Source organism: Macrobrachium rosenbergii, chromosome 30 (assembly GCF_040412425.1).
Source record: "Macrobrachium rosenbergii isolate ZJJX-2024 chromosome 30, ASM4041242v1, whole genome shotgun sequence".
Lineage (NCBI taxonomy): Eukaryota > Metazoa > Arthropoda > Malacostraca > Decapoda > Palaemonidae > Macrobrachium > Macrobrachium rosenbergii.
Genome location: NC_089770.1, coordinates 15,122,045 through 15,140,033, shown reverse-complemented (window position 1 = coordinate 15,140,033; position 17,989 = coordinate 15,122,045). Strand labels below are relative to the sequence as shown.

Sequence of the window (17,989 nt, the reverse complement as noted above, 5' to 3'; positions counted from 1 at the left end):
TTTGCAAAGTTCAAATAACAGCAGGCACTTGCCTTGCATCAGAACCGTGCTCGCCAATAAGCACTCTCCTGCCATCGTACACACGCTTGACAGCAGGCGTTCGCCTAACATCGAATGCTTCCCTACCGCTAGACTTTCGCATGGCACCGGACACTAATGTTCGTCTTCGTCTCCCAGGTGGTCTGGCTGTGCCGGTTCATCTAAACGTTTTTTTGTCCGACGTAAGAGTTTCATGTGAGTTGCCATGATTGGATGTGTGAATGCATTTGTTCTCCAGATTCTCCTTCCTTTCTTAGGCATTCTCATCAACTTCTGATGCCTCATAAGTCAACGCTAGTTTCTCCAGCAGATTGGAGAAATAGTAGCTTCAATTGTTTGCCTCATATTGACTCGTGGTCGCTGTTGGCGACATGCAAGGCTTGAACTCCTCTTTGTAGTTCACTTTCTCCTCAGGCGTCACGCTTCCAGTTGCGGTCTCCTTCTTCCTCGTCTCGGGCTAAGCCTGAGCATTCTAAACATTTTCTTCAATTTCGTTTGACATTGCAGACATCTCGGGCTGCTTCCCAGCTACTGAGGCAGGATTTGAGTCATTCTTGAGCCTCTTTTATACACTCTCAGTTGCCTTTGCAGCACTGAGGTTCATTGTATTCGCCTGTTGGACAAGTGGATCCTTTTTTGACTGCTACTATCTCGGTAGCAGAGCAGACTGGATTATCTTTCCCTCAACCAAGTATTTTGAGGTTTACTCCTCTGGCAATCTTGGTTTTGCCTCCTGCTACTTCGGTGTCAGCGCAAGATAGTGTGAATGGTCAGGAGGCTTTGGTTCCTGTGCAGATGATTCTTTGGCACCATATTTAAGTCCTTTTTAGAGGAGTTGAAACTCCTTTCATCTCAGGGAGCAGGGGGTTCTGATGTCACCACCTCTGCTTCCTCAGGATTTCCCCTCTAATGAGCCCGAGTCTCACAAAATTAACTCTGATGCCGAGGAAGAGCAGATAGTATTATCAACTTTTCAGAGAATGATTAAGGTCTGTGCTAGCAAATTTCCTGATTTCTTTGAGGAACCAGTAGTCCAGGATTCAAGGCCCCGTAGGACTGCTAGGCTGGAACCTAAAGCAGACCCCCCCCTCAAAAACTGGCTAAGTCGGCACTGAACAGATTTGACCCAGAAAGTTTCTTCTAAAAGGTTTTCCTCTTTTCTTCCCCTCTTTTTGAGAAAGAAGAGAGCGATGCCTTATGATGTAGGCAGCCCCCGGTTAACGGCGGGGGTTCCGTTCCCGGCTGAGCGCTGATATCTGAAAATCGCCGAAAATTATGGTAATAAATGGTGTTTACAATGTCGTAAGCACTAATAAACCGCTTATTGGTGCTGTTAACCACTTATTGACACCGATAAGCCACTTGCAACATTGATAAACCACTTGCTGATGCCAAAAATCGCTTACCGTTGGTGAAAATCGGGTTAATGTTGTTAGCCAAGGGCCATAAAACCAAAACACTGATAACTCATGCCTCCAATAACTGGGGGCTGCCTATACTAGGAAGTTGCCGGATTTAACTCTATCTTCCATTAGAGACTATAATTTTTTCTTGCTGGTGGACCCGAATAAAAAGAGAGCAGATTTCTCAGGTAAGATTGTATTAACTCCTTTGCATTGTATTAACTCCTTTTTTGCTCACTCGGCTCTCCGCATCACGGAGATTATGTCTTTATTGGAAATGGCTGTAGGTGTCATAGACGAAATAGTAAGAGAGATAATTCTGCTCTTCCTCAAGAGAAACAACACTTGGGAAAAGATTCGATGGATTTTTTGGGCTGCTTAGATATAGCAGTTTCAGGCTTCCTTGGGGAGTCCGTGCATGCCTTTACTCATGTGGTTGTCAAGCGTCGGGAGCAATGTGTTTCTTTTTGGCTCCCTTTGTCTCTTCGATTCAGAAGGCTGACGTTATTATTCATCACCCCTTACATTCTTTAGGTGACGCCTCAGCACTAGGTACGATAGTGCAAGGGGTTGAGAAGGTGGAAACAGATCTTTTTTGCGTTGCTCTCAAACAATCAGCTGCTTCTGCTGTCAGCACAAAGTTTCAGGGTTCCCCCAGGCAAATGGGTAAGTCATCAGTGCCCTCAAGCCAGCCCCCTTTGGGCTTTCAGGAAGAACAATAAGCATCCTAGAAAAAATCCAGCTCCTGTTAAGAATTGATGTATCAAGCCCTCAGTCCCCAGTAGGAGGGAGGTGGAGCCTGTTTTATTCAGTTAGGCAGATCCTTGGGTGGTGGAGGTACAACCTCCTCTAGCCAGTTCTCCTTTGGAGTTTCCCTCTTATCTCCACAATGAGAAGTTCCAGATCCTGCGGAGGGAAGTAGACTCTTTGGCTAAAAGGATCTGTGGAAATAGTCTTGGGCTCGTCACCAGTGTTCTACAGTTGCCTGTTTCTGGTACAAAAAGCTTTGGGAGGATGGAACTGGTACTGGATGTCTCCAAGTTAAATTGTAACCTTTCCTGTTTAACTGGGAAATTGTCGAGTTTTGGGGAGTATAAAGATACTTATGGTGTACTGTATTAGGTAAGGGCTTTCAGTTTTTTACTGTCTTTTCTCTGCTGGCTAGGCCCAATGCCTTGTGTCCCACTTGCATCGTTCAGAGGTTTTGCTGCCTAAGAAATTAGTCTTTGCATGGCGGCAGTACCAGCAAATGGATGCTAATCATTAGGTAAGAAGCGTCTTATTCCTGGTGGAATTTGATGGTTTTCTTGAGGTTATTTATTTTGTCCTCACACCTTTCCCACCTCCTTAGTTCAGTGTGGGAATCAGCTATCATAATAGAGAGGTAAGGTTCATTTAAAAAATAGAAATTTTTAATAAAATTTATTTTTTAAATTCTCACATCTCTATTGTGTATCCCCCCCCCACCTGCACACTCAAGTGGACAGAAGAAAAAACTGAATGGAAGACTATAGATTCTCAAACCACCCGAAAGCAATGGATGAATAGACGGTTCAAACTAAACGATCCTATTATTATTTTTCATTTTACTTCACACATTATTGTCCTCCCGCCTGACATGGGAAATATAGCTATCATAATAGAGAAGTAAGTATTTGAAAAATAAATTTTATTATAAACATTTTAATATTTTTTAATGAGTGATAGTAACCGTCTTGTGGATATTGAATCACATATTACTGTAGATCTATTCTTAGAGTAACCTTAGCAGGTTAGACTGCATTATGTAGCAGGTGTTGTCTATTTCTTTTGGTGTCTTACAATTCATAGGTGATTTCGTACCCCTTTGAAATTGTTTATGCTTAAAGATTTGGCTAACCATTTAATCAATTACTTATTTAATTTTTTGTGTAGAATTATGTTAAATTGTAGAAAGACAAAGTACTGTAACATTGTTTACGTTGTAAGAATGATGCTGTGTATTAAGCCATTTTCAATTAAGCTGATTGATTTTCAGGGTTATGGCCAGCTGGTAGTGTGCCCATCTTCATCATAATGTGCATGCTTCTTGTAGCTGGACTGTTCACAGAAATTCTGGACTTCCATGCTCTCCAGAAAGCTTCAAGTGAGTGGGTTCTCCTATTTCATGATCTCTCTAGTTACATCTTTTCATTTGCTTACTGAATCTTGGGGGTATTTTCCATGGTTGGTGTTAAGGAACATAGTGAATACTGTACAGTAAACCCTCCGTATTTTGCGTTCTCAAGATTTTCGGACTCACGTATTCGTGGATTTCTGTGTGGAACGTATCTACCCATTATTCGCAGAAAATTCGCCCATTCGCTGTATTTTTCACTGAGAAATATTCATTAATTACTGTATTTTCATGACTAAGTGCACTTTTTGTGATAAAACTGTTAAAATACTCAGGTATAAGCATTTTTAGAGGGTTTTTCTTGTGTTTAAACTATCAAAATAGGCAGTTCTAAGTGTTTTTAGAGGGGTGTTAAGTATTCGCGGATTTTAGCTATTCGTGGGTGTGTGCGGTACGCATCCCCCCCGAATATGGGGGGTTTACTGTAACATGAATAGTGAAGATGAATCTTCATAAAAGACCTTAACCCACAACCTGTCTTATGTTCAGGTTCATGTGTGTTTCTGACAGTTCTGAGGTTTCTTTCCCTTTCCACGTGCAGATTTGTTTACACATCTCCATCTTTTTACCTTTTAAAAAGATTTAACTGACAAGTCATAACTTAAAACAGATGTTTATAAAAATCAAAGAAAAGGGAAATGGAGATAATTACACAGCATGAATGGAAAGAAGTAAACACTCAGTGAGTACAACAATCTTGGGTTGTAGATCACTACGAGATACACCTTTTTGTCCAGTGTTTTGTGGTCACAAAATGGGTGCTCAAGTTGTCTGGCAAGGGAGACTTCGCTTAACCATGTCAGGGAAAAATTGATTGCTGGCAGTCTGGTGAGTGGGTGATATCTCCACCCTCTTTGATTTTATAGTACCATGAACTGCTGATTTTTTTTTATAATAAACAAATCAGTGATATTTTTAGTAGAAGTAAATGGGACATATGACATTTGGTTTATGGAGGCACTGTTAGTAAAATTTGTAAATAAAAGTGTATTGCTTTGGCAAGGATTTTTGTATGGATGTTAGGTACATGGGTATCTTTTTCAAAGCTGAGAGGTAATTGAACAGTGAATCTTTTCTTAGAGTTTATATAAGTTTTCGTCTTCTTTTAATATTGCGCAGGAGGAGACGAGGTCACCTTCATTGAATCGGCTGTCTTGGTCTGCCTGGGCAACTCTACAGAAATTGATGACGTCTCTCCTTATTGCAAGCAGGTAATTAGTTGGCATAAACAATTGAATACTAGTAGTGGAACCCCACTTTTTTGTGCTTCACTTTACCGCAGATTTTTGTGGAACATATCTTTCACTTTTATGCTAGAACTGTCAGCGATTCACGAATTTTTCTATGGACCGTATCTCTAAAATTATCACTAATTCCCTTTTTTTCGTAGAGCAATACTGTGTATTCACTAATTACTGTATTTTTTCATATTGTGTTCATGACAACATTTGTAGGAGGGTAATGTAATGGGTGTTTTGGGATGATGGTTTGGGATGTATTTTTGTTTGAAATGACATTACAGGCAGTCCCCGGGTTACGGCGGGTCCGGCTTATGACGTTCCGAGGTTACGACGCTTTTCAAATATATTCATCAGAAATTATTTCCCAGTTTACGACACATGTTCCAGGGTTACGATGTGTCGTATGCCAATCTGATGGAAGAAATATGGCTCCAAAACAGCAGAATAATAAAAATTTGGAGGTTTTTTTTGATGAAAAACTCAATAAAAATGCAGTTTACATCATTCTATACACCCAGAGCATTAAAAGTAAGGTTTTCTAGGGATTTTTGACGATTTTCAACGATTTTTTGGTTTACAACGATTTTCGGCTTATGAGGCGATGTAGGAACGGAACCCCCTTCTTAAACCAGGGACTGCTTGTAAATTGTTTTAGTATGATAATTCAAGATATATTTTTGTTTAAAATATTAAATTAGACAGTGAATGTTAAAATAGGCAGGTATGAGCATTTTAGTTTAAGGGGTACTGGGTATTTGGCAGTTATAAGCATTTTAGAGGGGAGTTTGCATTTGTGCAGATTTTGCATTTTTGTGGTGGGAGCACTGTATACATATACCAGAAGCTTATATAAATAAAATGTAGCTCATTGAAGACACCATGAAACATCCATCTTCATTCAGGAAAAAGTACATAGATTTGATTTTGAATCTTAAATTTGCATTTAAGGCTTGGCAAGGAATATCTTGTTGTCTGGGAAGATCAGTAGTAAGTTCTATGATGTAAGAAAGTTAAAATCTACAAAAGATGTATTTGGTGACCATTGTAATATTGCCCTTGAGATGTTAAATGATTACAGGCTAAGGAGGTTTCCATTCAGTCATATTTCTAGAGCCTCATGTGGGCACTCTGAAGGACTTTTTAACTTTTTTATAGATGATTGATGAAAATGGAAACAAAACAAATTTACAAAGATGGACAGGTAGGTGGGAATAGGCTAAAGAGAACAGATGAATGTGAAAAGGCAGAAAAAGGCCATGCAGTTGGTTTAGAAGGAATAGTGGAAAGAACCTTTAATACTGTCTGCAGTGTGTTGCACAAGGAACAAGTTAGTTGCCTCCTTTGTGGAGTCAGTCGGTGCAAACATTGCAAAATGCATCCTAAGTAATTGTAATAGCAGATATAGTAATCATGAATGACTACACAATAGAAGCAATTCCCGATAAGGAATTACCATAAACTCTGCATTTTGTTAACGATCATATTCTTGACGAAATTGTTATATTTCTGAGTAATTTCACAAAAGAAGACCTAGGCCTATCACCATCTTGAACTGCAGGGGCAAACTACTTTACAGCTGGCTGTTGTTCAGTAGAATTTGGGAAAGCATTATAGTACTGTACTTGTAGTGACTGCATAAACTATCTTATGAAATCTAGGTTAAAGTTTCTTTGAATTATTATTGAGGGTAGTTTTTGAGAATCCAGAAAAGTATAATTTGTTAGAAGCAAAAACTTGGTTGGCAGATATCTGAATAAAAAATGGGTTACAGTTATTAAGTATGTAATTTTACCGTAGTTCAAGAAATTGTGAAGCAGTAATTTGAACAAAGAATATTTTTGCTTCTTGATCTAATACTCAGATTAACTTAATGTCAGAACACTTTTATTTCCCACTTTTGCAGGAAGATGAGCTCTCTGAAAAGAGTACAACTCTCTCGCCTGTCAAAGAAGAAGACAGCATTGAGGAGTTGAACCACCAGAACTCTGAACCTCTCTCCACCATTCCAGAGGTGTCAAATGCCTCAAGCTCTCCAGAAAATAGTGAAGACAAACCGTTTGTAAAGGTTACAAGTGAAGATGAAGGCAAAACTGGAAGCCAGAGTTCAGAAACGGGCGATGAGACCAAGCCAAAGGCAACGCCCGTAAGTCACATGCGTAGAACCTTCCTTGATGAGTCTCTTTGTTTCGTTTCGTCCTGTAAGCTAGACTTAGTCAAATCAAGAAGGAAAAGGCTTACTCCATGGTCGAACCAACATTCTTGCCTCTCTGGTAATCACTTATTTTGTACGCCGCAGTTTCAGCGCGTCTGTGGTGGGTATGCCAGCTCCTCAACTCCCAGGCGACACCCAACTTACGTTACATGTTCGGGAAAATTGGGAGTGAGATGTTTGCGTAGTGAAAGGGCAACATGCCCAGGATCAGAGAGTGTCTGTAAGGATGGGAATACTCCCAAATATCTCCGTGGCATTTCCAGTCTTGCTAAAGATTCAAATGTGACTGTGTGGTCTTGTACAGAAATGATCTCGCCATGTCAGGTAAGGTTGAACTCTGTGGAACAGTTCTGCATCATGCTCTCGGAATACGGCATACGTCAGTAGGAGGTTATGGATGAAGGAAACTGTAGGTAATAGTGGAGTGATCTAAATGTATATTGAGGGTGGTTTGGGACTGGCATGCATTTTGCTGAGTAGTGTTTCCCTTAAGTAGTCATAGTATGATACAGCATGTTGAGCCCTTGACTGTTGTAAGAAATTTAAAATTTCATTAAGTCACTGAGGTACAGTAGTGCTTAAAAGAGTTCAACAGTTTTCTGTAAGAGCCAGTACATATTGTTAAACCATTTCCGAAGCTTAAGACCTACGGTTATTCAGTATTCTAGAGGAAACTAATGTAAGTGCCTAGTTCCAAGTAGCTACCCATCATTCAGCTGTATGGTAGGTGTACCTTAGTTTTATCTCAATTATAATTATGTAATTATGTAAGGTCTGTAGCCTTAAGAGTTGAGTGGAATGGCTGTAGAAAGGACCACATGCTAAGCCGCCTGTCTGAGAGGAGGTAAACATGAACTTATTTTGAGGTAGTGCAGTCTTGAGAGGTCCAGCAGATGGCTTTGTAATGCAGAAGACCTTTGTAAGCTCGTAGTCATTATGGAAAGTACAATTTTGAAATACTAGTGCCACTGGTGCTTTGCTAAAGTATGTGCTTTTTTTGTCATATGAATTTTCTGTTTCAGTTTGCCCGTTTAGTGGAGTTAGTAAGCTGTAACTGTAGATGTAGTGCTTGTAGAAACAGTAGTAAATTTTTGAAAGGTTATATTTCATGTGTACCTTGATTATTGTCTTGTGCTTGTATCAGTTTCACTTTGCAAATTATTTTACCAGTGTCAGTTGACGTTATAGCATCCTGCCATTCCAGTTACATGCATACCCTTTTTCATATATATTTTTAATTTTAATGTTATGTAAATTACAAGAAAAACCTTACAACATGAAAAAGGTAAACAGAAAGAAAAGAGAAATTGTCCCTCAGAATTTAAGTAGATATGCACAAACATTACTACTACTACTGCTACTATTTGTGTTCAGTTCACTTATAACATCCACCTTTTTCCTCCTAAAAATGAGTTAAGTCCCTGTTGGAAAGTATGAGAATCTCCCTTTATGAAATAGTGTGCAGAATCCCATCCAAATTATTCATTTAATAGCATAGAGACTGATCTGAATTTTTTGTGTTTTGGTCAGTATTGCTTCTCACTTTCTTTTTGTATACTTCAAATCTGTTAAATATGAGTAGGGTGTACCACTGACACTGTCAAAAAGAAGGGTTGTGGCGATAGGCTTGACACAGTCTTCATAGGATGAAAGCAATGTGTACAGTAGAGTATTTATATCAAGATCAGGGCTGTAGATCATGGGGTTTTCAGATAAGAGGTCTAGTTCTTTGAACAGATTTTAATTGCCCTTTTTCTGGAGTCTGAATAGATTAAGTAAAGTAATTTTTTTATATAACATAGTCATGATATAGATTGCTTTTTATAGAAAATAGTGTACGGTATTTTGCTCTATGAATAATTTTTGTTATTCCAAAGAGCATTAGTCTCTAATTTTTGCTATGTAGTTGCTCAATTTTTTACGAGTAACACCTCAGCTTAGCAGATGTACGTACTTACCAGCTGCCATATTATGATTATTTTTCCCAATGCCACCATTTTAGATGGGATACATTTTTAGACATCTCTTATGTTGGATGTTAAATTTAAAGTACTTAAATGTAAAGTACAGGTTGGTTTAGGTTAGGAACTGTGGAATTAGTGTCAGCTATAAAATACCTGGAAAATATTCAAGTGCAACTATAATATAGTCTTTGTTACTTAACAGACTTTGTCACTTATCAGAAAGGCCAGACCCCCAGTTTCTGCCAGAAATCAAAACTTGAGGCTCTTGTTAGGCTTTTACTTTCCTGAGATACAGGTATATAACAGGTACCATTAATAATAATAATAAATCTTTGAAGAAGAATAGTTAATGATGGTAATTATGGCAGATTACAGTTATCACCTTACAATCGGATAGATTTTTTTACATCCCTATAAAGGAAGGTTGTTAGATTTATGTTATAGTGGTATGAATTTTTGAGATCTTCATTGTACTTGTCATTATCTACATTATTATTCTGGAATTGATAGAATTTTATGATTATCCTTCATTATACATTACACAGTGTTTGTTGAAACACAGAACTTATCAAATTTTGTGTGCTGAAACACAGAACTTACCAAATGTTGTGTTGAAACACAGAACTTACCAAATTATAAGTTCATGCTTGTGGTAACAGAATTATCAGTAAGTTTATTTCACCGTTTGCTTATTGATATGACATGTTTGCCTTTGGAAACATAAAAAATGTTGGAAGACATTAGAACCAGATTTATCACTTAAATAGAACTGGAATGAGGCACTTTTATTACTTTCAGAGCGAATCATTCTCCACTCCAGCTTCAAACACTCCTCGGCCCCAAGTTTTGCTGAGTGCATCGACAACACCTCGAACGATGCCCTCTCATCCATGTCACAACTCCAGTTCTTCGTGCACTGATGCCGATGACAGTAGCAGCAACATGTACCTGAAGGTAAATTGGTAGTACTTGATGCTAGCGTAAAAAGTTCATTTTCCTATATTTCTTATCTCAGGAACCTTCATTGAACAGTAGCAGATGCAGCAAAAGGTGACCTGCTTTAGTCTAAACCGTGCTTATATACAAAATCACAGAATTTTAACCCAGTGTTTGTTTCATAGATACAAACTATTTTTGTATACTTGAACTGACTTTCCATTCTCTCTGTTAGGGGAATATCTTTGCTTTAAAGACTGAGTCTAAAGTTTGTGATGAGAATAATTATCATCTCATTAGAATATACATTGCCCAAAGCACACAAAAGATGAACAATGAACAATACTTCTGCTTACAGTGGAGTCATATGGAAGAATAATGTGTATAAGCAATGGGGTCCGAGTCTTATGGGACTAAGCAAGTTGGTGCAGGTGGAGAGTTGTTGCATGGTACATGACCATTTATGATTAATGGTTGGCGATGAAGAAAAATGAAGGAATGCCCTTGATTGTATTTTAGATAAAGTTTTGATCTTGGTTTTCTTTGTAGCCTTTAGACAAGTAAGGTTTTCTTTGTAGCCTTTAGACAAATAACCTGTAGACAAGTGCTGGAAACACATTACCATTACTACCGTGAAATGAAAAGTACTCTTTGGAAAGATATTGTGTTGAATTGAATTTTGTATTTTACTTGATAGTATTTTCACAAGGTTTTTAATGTTTTTTTCTGTTCCTCCAGGGTGTGTTTGTTGCATGTGTTCTTGTTGAACTTTGGCAGCACAATTACCTCTTGCCTTTACTCCCCCTCGCAATGCTGTATTACCTCATAAAAAAATTAGGTACGTATAAAAAACAGTGTTTGAGTGGACTGATACTTAATGTGAACCATATATTACACTGTAAGTTCAGTACGTTTTTACTTGGTGTAAAATTATAACTGTGAATATTCAGGAAACATTTACAGTTCTGAGAATTTCTTGATAAGGTAATCTCATGATTTTTGAAGAAAGAAAAGTCAGAGAACTTCTTGAAAAATGAGGTGTTGTTGAAGAGGTGTAGAACCAAAGGGTTGAAAATTAAAAAAAAAAAGACTGGAGCTATCAAAGATTATAAAGATGGAGAAATTTCGGTTTGGACTTGTGATGAGAAGGGCTTAGGACTAGTTGTTCAGAAAAGTAGTAGCTATGGAAGTAATTGGACAAAGACTTGTCAGAAGACCCAGGAAATCATGGAGAAAGGGAATAGATGAGGACCTAGACCTGGTGGGGAGTTCAGAAAGAAAGAGCACATGACAGAGGAGAGTGGAGAGAACTCATTTTATAAGTCTAACCCCATAAAGTGAAAAAGTGCTAATTTGTTTTTCATTTGAATCAGCATCAAGATATCTCTCTTGGGGCGTGAAAAGTGGGAGTGCAGTTTCAAGTGTAGCCAGCTCAGCGTGTGATAGTCTCGTAGCTTGGGCTGATATGCGCCGTTCTGCTCTTCTCCCACCTCCAATCAAAGGTGTAGTTAAGGTATGCACTGATAGCTTTTTAGTTTTAAATAAAAATTAATGTTAAGTGAGACAGAGTCCCCATAAGGGGGAGTGCTGTCAGCACACCTTGAATGGTGCACTGTAGGCATTACTTAAGGTTCTTTGCAGCTTTCCTTTGGCCCCTAGCTATGACCCCTATTGTTCCCTGTACTTTACCTTCTTTCATATTCACTTTCTTCCAACTTACTTTCCACCCTCCCCTAACAGTTGTTTCATAGTGCATCTGGAGGTTTTTTTCCTGTTACACCTTTAAAACCTTTCTACTCTCAGTTTTCCTTTCAGTGCTGAGTGACCTCATAGGTCCCGGAGCTTGGCCTTTGGCCTGAATTTTGTATTCCATTCCATTCCAAGTGCGACAGAGAGATTTGACTGACTGTGCTGTGCAATAAGATTTCTGTTCAAACCTTTTAATTATACATCTTCAAGTATTTAATGTGATTACTTCTCCTTTCAGTTATTCGTAAGAAGCGATCACCATTTGGTCTTAGTGTTTTCGTCTGCAGTTGATGCCATCGTGACACTTTTGCTCATTCTTGCCGTGATTGTGTTTGCTGTGACTGCATCCATCTTCCTAGCCGTACAGGTGGGTGTTGTGTTTTTGCATTTGTCAAGCCATAAAAGTTCATATCATCTCCTTTGCTTGAGGTTTTGGCATTTTTGTAGGCCTTATACTTTTCATTCTGCTTAATTTTCCCACAAAGACTGTCATTGATTAGAGATGGTTAAAAATCACTTACAGGAATATGCATATGATCTGGTCTAGTTGTTGCAGTTTTGCCATTGATTACAGGTAGTTAAAAATCACATATAGGAATAGGCATAGGATAGGAATAGGCATAGGATCTGGTCTAGTTGTTGCAGTTTTGGCTGCTAGATCAGCATCTTTACTTCCTGTATTTTTCCGGAATGAAAACTTGATTTGTTGGAGAAGGATTTTCAGGACTGATTTTGAAGGGCTTCTAAATAATTTTTTTTTAATCATTGAAAGTCACAGATTCACAAGGTAACTGCTGACCATATTGCAGACAGTTCTTTGTGAAAAAAGGAGCATTATTAGATAAAAAGAACTGAATTACTTCATTTCAAGATATTGCAGCAGATCCTACTCCAGGTGCATTGTGGTTTTGGCACCTGGCATATAGTTTAAGTTGCACATGTTATGTGTTTGTAATTAATAATTAATGATAATAATAATAATAATAATAATAATAATAATAATAATAATAATAATAATAGTAAAAATAATGGTAATAACAATAACAATAATAACATCTTAAAGGATGACATCCTTCAAGACATTCTTCATTGATAAGAATTGGTAGTTTGGATGCCATTGAGCTTACATTGCTCTTTCTCAGCCTGGTGAATAAGTTTCTGCATTTCAGCAGGTAAATTATAATGCAGCTAACCAAAGTTCATTTATTATCTGGACGTTTTGATGGTCTACACCAACATTTACAAAGGGTGAATGGCACCAGGGGTACATACTGTGTATATTTATACCTGAAAATGGGTTTACAAAGAAGGGGGGATGATTTTTGATTGGATGATTACGGCCAGGGGCTCTCCTATTGGCCGCAGTGTAAGCTCAGCCTACCATTCTTTTCAGTGAAATAATAATGGTAAAGAGATTAATTTTGTGGAAAAATTAATAACTTTGAATACGTGCTTTTAATCTTTTGTGCCCTCATTTCTAATAGTCCATGTTCTCCTTTGTTTTTTCTTCAGATTCAAGGTGAGAGTATGGCTTTGGTAACCATTGGGAGTCAGGTCATCAATTCCACAGTGGTCAACAATCCACAGTTTCTCGAGCTGCTGCCGGAAGGTTTGGGCGACGTGGTGAGTTCTGCCCTTGACGAAGGCTACCTCTATGGTCGTGAATGGATTGCGAGTTTGGTAAGCTCGTCAGTGGTTATTGTACGTCATTTGATATATTTCTGCTCTGCTGTATGCATGCTTAGTTCTGTTTCTTTTAAACTGGGTTCCTTGAGATCCACCTTTTCCATTATGGTTTGGAGTTTGAGTTCATGGTGGTCCAGATGTTTTTGTAAGCAATGTGAGGTTATTCCCCACAGAACACATCTATACCTATTGAATGTGTATAAATGGCCCTTAGTTCACTTCATTATGCATATGAGCACTGTAATGTCATGTAATGTTTATTCTTTGTCACGTTTTTATTTGTCATGAGTGGAGTGTAGAATGACCGAGTTCTGTAGATGATATAGCAATGATCTGGGATATTAGAGAGAAACTGCAGAAACTAGGGGTCAGATTAGCAAGTGTTTGGCACAGGAGAAAGTTTAGGTTCTCTCTATCCCTTAGTCCATTTTTATCTATATTTTTTGAGTAAATTGCTTTTTCATAAAGTCCAAGGGGTATGTTCTGCATTAACAATTAAAAGTGGAACAAGATAAAGAAATTGAACAGCTAGGTGGGAAGAAACCCAAGGGAACAGATGAAAAGTCAAAAATACATAAGGCTCAGAACCTTTAATACCATCCTAAGTTTGTCATGCATGGCTTACTGCAGGCACTACCTTCTATTAATATTGAATTTTCATGATGGTAGTGGAAGTATGTATAAGCAAAAAATGGAACTTCAAATGTGTATTGTGGTTGGCATGGAAAGGCCTGTTAAGTTACTTATACCGGTGTTGCTGCCATTTGTTTTAGATATTTGAAGATGGTATGAAAGTTCCAACAGCGAGCTTGTAAATCTGCAAGTTCATGGGCAATGTTGATAATAGTTATAATCACAACATAAAAGCATCAAGAAGTGATGTAAAAATAGTGAATTAGAAAGTTGAAAACTTGATTTCAGGAGCCATGAAGATCGTTTCAGATGATGGATATCACCATGTTTTTTTTATCTTTATTGCATTTTTGTCCACAGGTTTGTTCGTGTTCATAAACTTTGGAAGATTGCCTGCTATTAAGCTCTTTTCAACATAACATGACTATAAAATCATAATGTTTCTGGCATTGTAGTATTCCATCATCAAGTGTTTTAAGAATTTTATTTTATATTAATATTTATACACATCATGGTATACTTAGTTGTTCCTACACAAATACAAACCTCCGTTCTTTACATAGGGATTTAGCTTGCAACGCAAGCTGGAATGGCCATTCAGGCTTTTTGACTAGGTAGTCAACTACCGACAGGTTGGGGAAGCTCTGCTTACCTGTCAGTCTGCACTCCACTTTGGTTCCAGCCACTATTGATTCTAGGCGTCTCTCGTGACTTTCTGCCCGACTTTTGCCGTTTGAGCTTTTATTTATTTAAACTTGAATGTTCCTTTTCTTTTTTGGTTGTTGACTTTGTGTTTGTTTTGTATTTTCAAACCCATTGGTCAAATAATCCCTCTTGCAAGGGATTAAGTTTTTGTGTTCCATGCCTCTATGAATATTGTTTCCTTGGATACGTAATAGCATCTGGTTGTTACACAACAGCCGTTTCATTCTCCAATATACTTGCTAATATATTTACCTTCCAGGATGGGAGATTAGGCACTTGGAGGTTCCATGACAGTGGGGTTGCCACAATTAACCCTTACAGGACAGCCTAAAATATATATTAAGCACACCCCTAGACCGAGCTAAATTTAAGGTTGGCCAATTTAAAAAAATCACATCAATGGTAAGAGGAAGATATGCATATGCACATGGTATAAGAAAAAATATTTTTAAAAATGTTCTGCACCTTTCACGGGAAGTTGAAAGGTACCCTGTGTGGGACCTCTTTTCCAAGACAGTCGTAAAAAATATGCTAATCTTACCAAGTTATAAATGTTTTTTCTAATAATTTTTTTATTATTTTGTAAAATTATAATTACAATCAGTAACAAATTCTGAGTATAGTATTTATGATAACATGTTTACAAGACATCCTGGGATCAGAGGAGCAGTACAGTAAACCCCCCATATTCATGGACTCACATATTCGCGGATTTCTCTGTGGAACGTATCTACCCATTATTCGCCGAGGATTCGCCCATCCGCGGTATTTTTCACTGAGAAATATTCTCTAATTACTATATTTTCATATCATTTTCATGACTAAATGCACTTTTTTTGATAAAACTATTAAAATACTCAGGTATAAGCATTTTTAGAGGTTTTTCTTGTGTTTAAACCATCAAAATAGGCAGTTCTGAGTGTTTTTAGAGGGGTTTTAAGTATTCGTGGATTTTAGCTATTCACAGGGGGTTGCGGTACGCATCCCCCGTGAATACGGGGGTTTACTGTACGTTCCCCCATGAGATCTCGAGTCAAAATGATCTCTCTCTATCCTGTACTTAAATACTAGAGTTTCCATGTAACAGTTGCCATAAGTCATTTGTGGCTCATTAAAGTGATAACATATTTCCTGCAAATTCGTTCAAACTGTATGGCGCGAAGTATTGATCATCAGGGGACGTAACCCAGATATAACCCTAAAGCTATTAATACCCTGCTGTCACAGCCTTCCTTTGTATTCATTGGAAATAGGCTAGATAGCCTTATTCCTTTGATTTCTGTCGCTTAGTCTTCGTGATCTTCAACTGCTGCAGACGAGGCAAGTTGTGACAGTGGTGGAAGGAGGTAGAGATATTCTGTTTCCCATATCATCTTCATCTATATCGTGCTTTTGAACCTCGGCTTTGAGTTTATAGTGTGAAGCAGGGGAGGAGTTTGTCCCATGTCAGTAGGCTTATTGAGCTTCTTTGTGTGTGCCTTTACCTTCAGGGTGGGGTGGGGAGACTTGCTTCGGGTTAAATTCCCTTTCTCTCACTGAGAGAAGTAGTATGTCGGTCCGTCAAGCGGCTCACTCGCTCCTTGTTTTCCCAGTCTACAGACCGGGTTGACAGGCTTAGCACAACCTGGGTGTGCAGCTCGGCAGTATCGATGACTGCGATCTTCGGATAGGGTTGTTTGGTAGTGACAGATTTTGTGGATTCTCCATTGTCTCTGGTCTTCCTGTTTTGATGCTTTTGAGTGGAAGGAGAAGAGGGCTATTATGTTTGACTATCACTGCATGAAGTCTTGATAGTCTTCCTGCATTTGGTCCTTTTCTGAGGAAGAGGATTGATTGCCCTGGGCCTGGCTGATTCCAGGGCCAGCTGATCCTTGGGCTGGCCAGCTGGCTGATACAACTGGGCCTACTGGTCCTTGTGATACTAGTCCAGTCAAGGCTCTCATACTTCAGGTCCGGGATTCCTTAACGCTACCTGTGCTTCATGCACTGATGCAATTACTATCCAGGCTGACTGATCTGGTCAAGGCTCTCAGACTGCTGTTCCATGACCCTCCTGCTGCTACCCTTTCTCTTTGCAGGGGTGCAACTGCTATCCAGGTCACCTCACCCTGAGACTTAGCGGTGCTGGTCCAGCCTAGCTAGCCAGGCTATCTAGGCCAGCCAAGGTACCTGTATTATGTGTACTGGATCTTTGGCTTGCAGGGTGCCAGGCCCTATGCAGTTCTGTCATCCAGGCTTCTTTTCTATAGAAGTTTGTCTTCTAGTAAGGTTTGGCACAATCATTGATAGCCCGTGGCTATGTTTTCTTGAGTGAATACACTTTCCACAACTATGGGTTTGTTGTCCACTTAGAGTGACTATCATGCATGGTTTGGCTCACCTGGCAGAGGCTTGCCTCTGCTAGGCAGGGCAAAGGTGCCGTGGACTGTTCCTCCTTTTTTCATAGGAAGTTAAGCATTGGGGCGAAGATAGGGAGCTCTCACTCTTCCTCCTGAGATTTCTACGAGTAAGTGTGTACTTGCATTGGTCTTAGAACTGAACAGGTTTTACACTCAAGTGGGGAGCATTGTATTGGTCTTAGAACTAATTGGGTTACACACGCAAACAGAGAGCGATCCTTTACAGATTTTCAATGGGGTTCCCTCCTACAGGACTGGTGTCTCAGATTTGTGAGTGCTTACAATGGCCCTAAGGGTCCTGTACGCCAGGATTTAGATACGAAGGTGCAGAGTCTGCTATTTCTAGAGGCCATCAAGTCCAGTTGCGAGCTGGATGGCCTTTGGGGGCACGTGCTTGGACTCTTTCTGCAGTTTTTCCCTGCCACTGAGAGAGCTTAGGCTCTAGCTTAGTTACTTTGGTCATAACTTACTACTGTACTGTATTGGTGTTATGAACCATTGACTTTTCCCTGTTATTGTACAGGCAATTTGTTCAGGACCAATCCAGTGTAGTGACTCTACCTGTGCCCCTGACTCATTTAAAGGTCTTTATCTCAGTCAGTGCCGACCGGTACCACAAGTAAATTTGAGTCACTCTTCCTCTCTCGGTGTCACAGGTGAAGTAATGGATGACCTGAAGGAGGAGGTTATATTCAAAATGCTGTTGTTTGGGTGTAGTCTTTGCTGACAACCTGGTCCACCAAGCAACCTCCTTTAGGCACTGAGTCAGTGCTGGGATTGAGGATCAGTCTGGCTCTTGGGTCAACTTTAATCCTTTCTGTATGAAGTAGAGGCTGCAGCAAAATTAATGCAATTGACTAACAGCAG

General features: G+C 39.1%; 1 protein-coding gene across 12 annotated transcripts in view; it reads left to right on the top strand.

Moving 5' to 3' along the window:
* LOC136855079 (transmembrane protein 245) overlaps window positions 1–17,989 on the top strand; it is a 67,623-nt gene that overhangs the window by 11,023 nt on the left and 38,611 nt on the right. For 8 of the 12 annotated variants that reach the window (XM_067131876.1, XM_067131880.1, XM_067131873.1 and 5 more), the window contains exons 6-13: window positions 3,460–3,567; window positions 4,717–4,808; window positions 6,742–6,981; window positions 9,813–9,968; window positions 10,689–10,788; window positions 11,324–11,463; window positions 11,938–12,066; window positions 13,212–13,379. In XM_067131876.1, coding sequence (XP_066987977.1) covers window positions 3,460–3,567; window positions 4,717–4,808; window positions 6,742–6,981; window positions 9,813–9,968; window positions 10,689–10,788; window positions 11,324–11,463; window positions 11,938–12,066; window positions 13,212–13,379 — 1,133 coding nt within the window. Of the gene's footprint in view, window positions 1–3,459; window positions 3,568–4,716; window positions 4,809–6,741; window positions 7,375–9,812; window positions 9,969–10,688; window positions 10,789–11,323; window positions 11,464–11,937; window positions 12,067–13,211; window positions 13,380–17,989 lie in introns of all 12 variants that reach the window. The other 4 variants (XM_067131868.1, XM_067131869.1, XM_067131871.1 and 1 more) reach the window with 1 other exon arrangement.